The sequence below is a fragment of the Miscanthus floridulus genome, chromosome 1 (genome assembly GCF_019320115.1).
Source record: "Miscanthus floridulus cultivar M001 chromosome 1, ASM1932011v1, whole genome shotgun sequence".
In the NCBI taxonomy this organism is placed as follows: domain Eukaryota; kingdom Viridiplantae; phylum Streptophyta; class Magnoliopsida; order Poales; family Poaceae; genus Miscanthus; species Miscanthus floridulus.
The window spans coordinates 128,605,300-128,615,567 of record NC_089580.1 but is presented as its reverse complement, the minus strand read 5'-3'; the positions used below and the strand labels follow the sequence as shown (position 1 = coordinate 128,615,567).

Sequence of the window (10,268 nt, the reverse complement as noted above, 5' to 3'; positions counted from 1 at the left end):
CAAGAAGATTAAGCAGATTAGAAGAACAAGAAGGAAGGGAGAAGGAGAACGAGTTGTAGATGAGTGGTTCTCACTGGAGGGATGCAAGATCGCCGTCGTCACTCCGAAGTCGGCGCTTCCCTAGCGCCGCCGCGGTGGATGCGGCGCTCTGCTCGCTCTGACTGCTCATGCTAGGGATGCGGCAATGCGGCGTCTACGCAGGTCCTGCAGGCTGATGCAGGCGGCCCGTTTGAGTACCTTAGGCTTTGCAGGCTGGACTTCGGCCCGCGTCACTTGAAGCAGGAGCCCGCAGTATCCACAAGGGCGGTTTTCGCAGGCGGGCCGAGCAGGCTGGCAGGTCGGCCCGCACCTGCTTGCATCCCTTATGTATGGCCAACCCTTTTTGTTGGCTCGAAACATTTTCTTTTGAAGTTACAGTTTACAGGGAGTTCACGTATATTTATGATTCTTTTATTAAATTGGAATGATTTGTTTAAAATAAAATCATCAAGCTAGGGCATTTTTTATTTAAGATGAAGCAATTTTAATTGTTTTGTTTTGTTCTTGATTACATTTATTTAATTCAAGTTTGTCATTCAAGTGAATCCTTTTGTTTAAATTTTATACTATTTAAGATAAAATTGTTTTATGTTTTTTACCAATTTTGACTGAAGGAAACGCATATATAGAAAAGAAGAGAGAGAGAGAGAGAGAGAATAAAATAAATCACTTTCATTCAAGTGGGCAGAAATTCAAGCTATTGGGCTGTATTTTAGGGGGGGGGGGGGGGGGGGGGGGATTGAATAGCCTTTCTATCTTGTTTACCGTCGCGCGGCCCAAAACCTAATTGGGACGAAGTGCACCACAGTCCACAGCATCAGGCTACCAGCCGGAAGGGGAAAAAAACTTCTCCCCGTTACCCCGAGCAAGGCTAATGGATACGCCCGCTCGCCGGCTGCAAGAAGCTCCAAGTCACCTTGAGTTGCCGAGCAGTGGTGGCGGACCCACCGATCTTTAACGCTTCGCTGCGACGTGGAAGAACTGGAGTGTGGGAGCGATAGCCACAGTGCATTTCGCCCGCTTTTTGCCGGCGTCTCGCGAGTCGCCCACTTTCTTCTCTCTCCTGCTTTCTCTCTCTCCCACGTTGGATTTTGCTAGCTCTTCGCCGCTTATAATACTTGCTCTTATGGACAATTGTCAGTTTGTCAAACGAGACAAGCGCAAATGCTTCTCGAACCTGACACAATTGTTGCGCGAGGCAAGCACGGAAGCAACAGCCAAACGGTGAAGCAACAGGAGTGGGACAGGCAAGCAGATCGCAGGCACCCTCTGCATCCAGCCTACCCACCTGATCAAGAGTTGTGGCTCAGTGGCTCGGATGCCCTGTTCGTTTGGGTTTGTTTGACTAATAAGTCATGGCTGAAAGTACTGTTGACTGATTTGGTGTAAGAGAAAAATATTATCCGTTGGTTGAAAAAGTACGGCTCAAACAAGTCAAGTGAACAGGGTGTATGCATGTGCCCGTTCGACTATGCAGTACGAGTACAGTAATGCAAATCTTATCTTGTGTTGTGCAGTAGATCGAGCTTATGATGCTGTACATAGACTCTTGATACTAGTACTGCACCTAAAGATGTGCATGCAGCCCGTGGGCCAAAGGCCCGGCCCAAAGCACGGCTATTGGGCCCGACCCGAGCACGGCACGGCCCGAACCCTAACCGGGCCCGTGCCGGCCCGAAGCCCGTAGCAGGCCGGGCTTGGGCTGAGGCCTCGGCCCGCCGGGCGGCACGGCACGGCCCGTTTTACCACGGCCGGCCCGGTGGAGGCCCGTTTTAATTTATTGAGCTGGCCGTACTATTTTCCTTTCTATGGTTTTATCTCACGAGGTGTGAGTTTTACCTAGAATGATTTTTAATGAGGCGGCATTGCATAAAAAGCTCAAATCTTTTGTCATCTGGTGTTTCTGTGATTGTTAAATATGAATATGTGAACCTGTGATTGTGCTGTTAAATATGGTGTTTACTGTTAACGGGCTATGGGCTGGCCCGATGGACCAGTGGGCCGCGGGCTCAACGGGCTGGCACGGCCCGATATTCGGCCCACGGACCGTGCCTGGGCCGTCCGACAGGCACGGTGGTCTCTTCAGGCACGGCCCGGTGGCCCGCGGGCCAAAAGGGCCCGAGCCCGATTGGGCCGTGCCTGGCCCGGGCTCGGGCCGTGCCGTGCCGTGCCGGCCCGTTGCTCATCTTTACCCACAGTAGAGTTTTACAGACTAGCCGGTGGTCGAGGGTCCAAACCTACCGAGGACCGAAGCTAGCGGCAAACCCCGAGCGCCGAGAGCGCGCCTCTGGGTCGCGGTCGACAAGTCATGTAAGACGTGTGCGCGCGTGGGCGTGGCGGACGCCTGGAACTGGAATTGACGCGAACCACGTGATGGGGAGCCGGGCGCTGAGCCGTGGAACGCGGCTGGACTCACAGGCCGGGAGAGAAGAATTCCACTGCCAATTCCAACGGCGTCCTCGCTGTCTTGTGTCCGTGCGCCGCCGTTTGCAGTGTGATCGAGTCCCCTCAGTAATCAGCCATTCAGTCGTCACTGCCGGAGACCCACGAAGACGGACCTTGGAAGCACGAGAGGCCAGTCAGACAAAGGGCCGTTTGCGCGAGTGGCAGACGGCTGGAATCGACGCGAACCGCATGATGTGCCGGCGGCGGCCGGGACTGCGGCCAGACTCACGAGAGATGTCGAATGACGGCTGGCCTCGCCGGCAGTTAGAGGAGATTGTGCATCCAGAGGTGCCGAACTGCGGACAGACCCGTATGCATGCACATGCACCCTACCATTCACAAGCTATAGGAACATCGCTGATCGGCTCTGCTCCATGCTGCTGCGGCTTCTGTACTCTGTGTGTTGTGTCTTCCTTTTGTTTTGTTTTTTTTTCCTTACAACAGGAGAAACTTACAAATGAAAATGTTTCAGAACATTGTTAAATCAAATGAAGTCTGCATCTACTGCAGATCAATCAGTTCCCAACAAATAACAGAGTCAAGAAATGTTTTGATCAAGTTTTCCCATACGCACAAGGATGGACAAAATCTGTACCAGGCCATAGACAGGATTCATCCCATAACTTTACTCTCTTTTGGTTCTGATAATGGACAGGGAGCTCATCCAATCATACAAGTGGAATTCTGAACCAGTGAAAAAAAATGATCAACTGCTATAACTCTCATTCGTACCAGAACAATGTCGGTTAATTGCTCGATTACATTGTGAGCAACCAACAATCAAATGGTGCCCGGTACATATAAATCATTGCCTCAACCAAAAAAAAAGATTAATTAGCCTACACCTCAACAAAATTTCTTCCAAAATAATTCTACAAAACTTATTCCGAGATCTATATCTCAAAACACCAATGAGTGGAGCAAAACTTTAACAGACCATCAACAAAGAAGAGAAAATTCTTCACACCACAATTGTTGCAGGCGAAGGTACACTTTTAGAGCTCAGACATTACTGTCAAGAGCTCCCTTCAGCGTATGCAGCCCTTCCATTGAGATGCTTCTTCGTACTCGGAATCTTGGGACCTCGATTTGAGGGGGTGGGTCGGCTGAGAAGCACACAACAACTACAGTTAGGTTATCACAACAGTCACGCCTAAGCGCTTCCTGGACAAGCTCTCGCGAGCACCGTTGTGGATCATTGTGTTCCATCAGCTCTTTCCTTACCATGGAAACAGCAAACTGGCTGCTCATCACATCCCAAAGGCCATCACAGCCTATTATCAAGAACTCATCTTCCTCAGTAAGCCTAACCTCCCTAAACTCAGGTTCTGGTGTAAGAGGGCATGCAGAGCCTTTGGAGCCTTTCATGTGCCAATCACCGATTGCCCTTGCTACAGCCAGCTGACCGTTGAGGTAGCCATCAAAGACAGTACCGCCAAGGTTTTCGATTCTGAGCCTTTCAACTGTGCAGCTGGGTTTGTGGTCTCTAGACAGTTCAACAGCTCGGCCTCGCTTTCCTAATACGGCTCGACAGTCACCGGCATTCGCAACAAGCAGTGTCCTGCACCATTTTAATGAGGTTGGTGAGTGCATACTTTGAGATGCCATAGTACATAATTAATAAAAAAAAGGCTGTGAACAGCATACAGGCTGTAAAGTTGAACTTTATCAACCCATAAAGGTAATAAGGCCCCAAGAACAGCTTGGCCCAGCAAAGAACCTTAAATGTACAGATGATATTGGATGTTGAGGCAGTACATGTGAAACGACTGTCAGATAAAGGTACTATGAACAGGGCTTTAAGTAATAGTTCCTCTTGGAAACGAAACTCATAATAAAGGTAAAATGAAAGGAAGTGCCTCTACTGATCCATAAATCCATGAACAGGGTTTTAACTAGTAATAGTTTCTCTTGGAAACGAAACTTGTCATCAACTTAGTAATTTCATGTAACAAAAAAAATTACAGAGAAACATTAACATCAAATGTCCACACCAAATCTTTTGTACTACTACTTAATTTATTATGTTATCAGCAAATATTAGGACTATACTTATATAGCAACATGATTATATTGACCAATACGTTGAAGTGTCAATAAATTTCTAAAGCATACATATTGATGTACTAACATGGGAATTTACCTGCCAGATATAAGGACCGTCAACGCTGTGGTCCCAGAATTCCTGTCAAGAGATTGGGAATCCGCAATTGCATGATCAGCCTTTACAAAAGCACTTCTGATTGCCTTCTCGATGCTGTTGGGGAAGTGGCAATCTTCGGTTATGAACTTCAGTATATTCTTCCGGACAAAACAGGCAGCATCAGTACCACCATGGCCATCAAACACCTAAATTTTCACAAACAAAACAGTAAAAATCTGCAAGGCCAGGTGGCTAAAGAGCAAGACACTTATTTCTCACTAGCAAAATTCCCATATGTGGTGTGCAGTACCAAAAGGTCCATAATAGAAAGAAAAGCATTTATCACCTTGGTTTGTTTCTTTTTTTATCAAAGGCAATTATCATTTCTACCATCATGATTCATGAATACACTAGAGGACTATCCATGCATCCCCAGGCAGAATAAACTAGTAAGCTTAGAAGCTATCATAGCAACATTATTGCCACTCACAAGAGAACAAATCATAGATCCATAAAGAGTACGCATTGTTAACTATTTAACAAAAGCAGTTAGTCCGCACTTAGGTTTGATGGAAGATGCAATTCCAACTCACCCCATAGAAGGCGCCCGGTACAGGGATGCCTGGGCCACCGAGTCCAAGGTGCTCGACGAGATTGTCCACACAGACATGTTCGTCCTCCATGTACGATTTGGGCCCAATATCCGCAAAACTCCCTGACCTGAACACGGGCAAGAAGCCCGGACGGATGTCTGCGGTAGGTGAGATCAAACTGAGCGTCCCCGAATCCAGCCCCTGCAGCAGGAGAACAAAACGACAGACGTCAAATTTGTGTTGGGGACAAATGGCTGGGGGTGGCAGCGAGCTTGCTTACGAATTCGGCGGAGGCCGCGGCGATGCGGGCGCAGTGGAGGATAGACGTGAGGTGGTGGCGCGGGGGCTTGCCGCCCACGGGCGTGCTGCCCCCGCTCCTGCTGCTGCTACCCGGCGGGGTCTCCGGCTCCACCCCTCCGCTCATGGCTCGGCCTCTCCGTTACTCTGTTGGTGATCAGGGAGAGCACAGGAAACGAAAGCATTTCAGAAACAGAGGCGCAACTTTTGCACTGGCTACCGTCCCTGTGCAAGAAGAATGGTTATAACGGAGCCCATCCATTATGAGGTCTGGAGCATTAGTGGAATGAAATTAAGGGAACAGGGGGCCATCCGAAACATCATCAACCTATAAGAGGAGAAAGGAACGGGAAATTTTTCTTCCGGTGCTTTGATTGGGACCAAAAAGTTTGACCAAACGACGCCATTTCCGCTGCTCGGAGACCTCTGCGGCCGCCCGAACGGGAGGGAGAACCCGTCCTCCGCTGGCCCGGACGTAGAAGATCCGGTTTCTCCAGCGACCAGACGAAATCCAACGGAACGAAAGATGCAGAGTCGTGTGGACAAGATTAGATCAGAGAGGGGGCGCTCACCACCGGGGAAGGGAACGGGACGTTCGCGCGTCGCCGCCGCGAGGGACGCCGGGTGCGGGCCGCGGGCACGCGGGGAGGAGGAGGTGGGTGGGTGGGGGCCGCCGGAGGTGCTGGTGGGCGGCGATGGGGGCGGGGAGGCGGAGAGCAGGGAGGAGGGGCGGGGGGCGTGAGGACGGGGGGGAGGTGCTCGTGGATTTCAGAGTCCTGTTGGAGACGGGACGGGGCGAGAACGAGCGGGGCAGAAGCAGCAGCAGTGCGGCACGGCGTGGTGTGTAACACGGGTGGGCCCGCGGCGGCGCTCCTGGTGCGGTGCTCGGGTGCGCATTCCGTGTTCCTGTCGGGTTCGCTCGTTCATTCGTCCCCTTCTCCTTTTCAGCTCCTTCCCTTTTTTATTATGGGTGCTTCTCTTCTCCCACGCTGGAAGTGGATATAGTAGTCATGTCGGTATGTGAGCAAAATATGGTGTGGATTTTGTACTTGCATTGTCGGTTTCGCCTCTTTCTCTCTCTATATATACCCTTCAAGGCTTAATGCTGATTTTCTAGTATTTACTAAAAATCCACATTTTACCTTTATATATGCGTCGCCATGTGAATAAAAGTATTTCATGTCCATACGCCGTTTATGTTTTTTTTTTGAGATTGTGGTTGATTAAATTTCTTTTTAATGGTCAAACTACATATGGACATGGACATCATTTTTTTCTAAGAGCATCTACAAGAGTCTTTCTAACATTTACAGAAAAGCTATATGACGTGTTGGTTCCGACCGTAGCCTTGAACACCTGGTTGCCGCTCAAGTAGGCGCGTGTTTAGTTTCAGGAAGTTGGAATTTGGGGGCTACTGTAGCACTTTCGTTTTTATTTGGCAATTAGTGTTCAATCATGGACTAATTAGGCTCAAAACGTTCGTCTCGTAATTTCCCACCAAACTGTGCAATTGTTTTTTTTTCGTCTACATTTGATGCTCCATGCACGGCCGCAAACATTCGATGTGATAGGTACTGTAGCACTTTTTGGGAATTTGGGGTGGAACTAAACAAGGCGTAGCTGAAAATGTAAAGATGAACAAAACGAATAGGGAACAGCAGAATGATGAATATTAATAATCAGAAGAATCAGGGTTTCATTCCTCCTCCCTCTTACATGGCTCTCCTAGAGCTCTACTCACACACATTCGTATTATTCACAATGACAAAAATGGTTGCCTAACTGCCCAGATTCTAGAGCGTATTCTGTACCCCAGGGCCTCCTCGGTCCATTCCGCTTTTGGTCTCCCCCGGTAAACACCTTCCTCGCCTGGTCCCCCTTCCCCCGCTTTACAAGGAAGGGGGGGGGGGCACGGCAAAGGAGCCGCGTGTCGCAACACCGACGAAAAGGGCCAACCTGCACAACACATACATCATCGTAACGAAAGCATCATGATGAACGAAAAGGCACCTGCACCACTTCGGCGGGTTATGGATGTACAGGTCGAAAGGCCTTTCGTCTTGGTAGAGACGAAAAGACCTTCGCCTTCCCTGCCGATAGCCATTGGTCTCCCAAAAGGTAGTCATGCGAAAAAACTGATGGCAAGGCGGAGGTGCCGAAAGGGCATATCACCCCCCAACACAGACTCTGCCGGCGCTCGATTTTGTGGCCGTGCGATCTTGTTTGGCTATGAGCTTCTACCGTAGGATTGTTTCTAGCCCTTCTTTCTTTATCATTTCTATGACAAGCGGGTCCCTCAAGCTAGTCCACTGATTTTGTGTTTTTAATTTTTATTCTGCGCTTGTTGCCCGTTTCCACGCCTGTTCGTTTCTGCACTAGCTTCATTACAGTTCGTCGCTGCTGCCGGTGAAGCGTCGAGCCACAGTACCTAGGACTTGGCTAGGTTGTTATTTGTTCATAGGGTTTGGCCAGGTCTGTTGATTCTTCTTATAGTGTTTCTTCCGAAAGTTGCAGATTACATGTCACTGTAGCATGTTTCATGATTCATGTTTGTGTGTAAGTTCTGTGTTCAATTGATGTCAATTGATTGTTCGTTATTGAGAATGGTCATTTGGATTGCCTGGGCAGTTATCCGATCATTTTTTGGCTCTTTATTTGTTTGTCTGTATGCTTTATTTAGTTTCCAAGGAGAAAAGGAGAGAGAGATTTATAGAGAAAGATAGAGGACAAACACAATAATTTGACAAATAGGTTCCACGTATGGGGAAAAATTATTAGTCATATGCTGAAGCGTCTCCTCTTATAATCGTCTTACTAGGGGAGTTGTATTGAGGAGCTGTGAAGATGCTCTTATACCCCATTATTTTTCTATTGTCCAGTTAGATTTTACTATAAAGTGGTTCGAGGCATGGCCAGCATAACAGCAAAGGTCCATTAGTCACGGGTCACGTGATTAAGTTATAGGCTAATTCAAGCATATAGACTTGCACGTGGCTTGTGAGGGGCGAGTCGGCTTCACGGCCTCGCATCCAAAAATCGCTGGTGCCGAACTGCCGATGTGCGGTACTGGAGGCGGTAGCCAAACAAGTAGAAAAACATGTCAGTGTTCCATCCCACATTGAATTCCGTTTTATTCTTCATTACAGTGTGTTTCCTATTATCATTTTTTGTCACTAATAAATTGTGTTTTATATGGCATCTCCTATTAAATTTTAATGTTCAAACTTTTATTTATAGGTTCAGTTTCACTTGCTATTGCTAATGTAGATGATATGATAGGCAGAGATCACTACGTCAAAAAGCATTTGTAGGGGGTCGTTGTAGACCATTTGTAGGGACAGTTTGCCCAGCCGCCCATACGCAATGGTCTCTACAAATCATGCATTTGTAGGGGCGGCTGGTGTTTCCAGCCGCCCCTACAAATCTATTTGTAGGGGCGGCTCTTATTACCAGCTGCTCCTACAAATCAATTTGTAGGGGCGGCTGGAAACACCAGTCGCCCCTACAAATTGATTTGTAGGGGCGGCTGTGTCGGATACCGTGAGAAGGGGTACCCTAAGCAAGACCCAAAAAACGACTGCTTAGACTTCGTAAAAATCGAAACCAGCTAAACACCGCTGGCCTCGGCCGATTCTCCGACTCGCCCGAGGCCCCCTCACCACTGACCTCGAGCGATCCCCCACCAAAGGCCTCGGCCGGGCCACCGACCCTCCGTCTCGCGCGAGGCGGGCTCGGCAGCACTCCGCTGCCTCTTCCTTCTCCCGTCCCTCTGACAAAACGTCGTGTCGCATTAACTCAGCCAACTGCTGCCCCTGACATCGGCCGCATGCTCGGCACAGTACAGCGGAATGGCCGACGAGACAGGAGGCAGGACTGGGCAAGGGTTACCCGCCACTGTGCTAACCACTATGCACATGGTTGACGCCCGTACCTCACTATGCTGCCAACTCCTGCTCCGAGGACAACGCAGCGTGGGGAGCCACGTCTGGGCTACTGTGGCCTCGGAATCAGTACCCAGGGCCAATAATTCCCTCCAGGGCCTCGGCAGTTTGCTGCAGGGGCTCGGCAGCCTGAGGATCCATGTCCGCCGAGCCCCCCGCGATGGCTCGGCCTCGGCACCTACAGAGCCGCAGCTCCCTACGACGTCATCACACGATGACCTGCACGTCGCCCGGACTGGGCAGGGGTTACCCGCCACTGTACTAACCACCATGCACATGGTTGACGCCCGTGCCTCACTGTGCTGCCAACTCCTGCTCCGAGGACAACGCAGCGTGGGGAGCCACGTCTGGGCTACTGTGGCCTCGGAATCAGTACCCAGGACCAATAATTCCCTCCAAGGCCTCGGCAGTTGGCTTCAGGGGCTCGGCAGCCTGAGGATCCATGTCCGTCGAGCCCCCCGCGATGGCTCGGCCTCGGCATCTGCAGAGCCACAGCTCCCTATGACATCATCGCACGGTGACCAGCACGTCGCCCGCCATGTCCTGCATCAAGCTGTACTGGAGCCCCACGACGCATAAGATAAGTATGACCGGCGCGTCACTTCTGCACGACAAGGACGGGGTCACTCCATCGACCATACCACAACAGTGGCCGGCTACAGGGCTCGGACACGCCACCCCCATTTATAGAAGCGCTATGTAGCAACATATGTACATTCCCGGTTCTCCCTTAGAGTATAAAAGGGAGGGACCGGGGCCATTTCTGGGGGGGAAGAAGCAGAAAGACGAACACACCGATAGAACTACGCA

General features: G+C 50.0%; 1 protein-coding gene across 1 annotated transcript; it reads right to left on the bottom strand.

Annotated features, from left to right (window-relative positions):
* Positions 1-2,948: 2,948 nt before the first annotated feature.
* On the bottom strand, positions 2,949-6,269 carry LOC136493283 (probable protein phosphatase 2C 47). Its single transcript, XM_066489347.1, has 5 exons — positions 6,090-6,269; positions 5,501-5,664; positions 5,221-5,421; positions 4,628-4,833; positions 2,949-4,045 (listed from the first exon to the last, which is right to left on the bottom strand). Exons 2-5 carry the CDS (start codon positions 5,642-5,644, stop codon positions 3,487-3,489), a joined length of 1,110 nt encoding a protein of 369 aa, XP_066345444.1. The 5' UTR covers positions 5,645-5,664; positions 6,090-6,269; the 3' UTR covers positions 2,949-3,486.
* Positions 6,270-10,268: the final 3,999 nt, after the last annotated feature.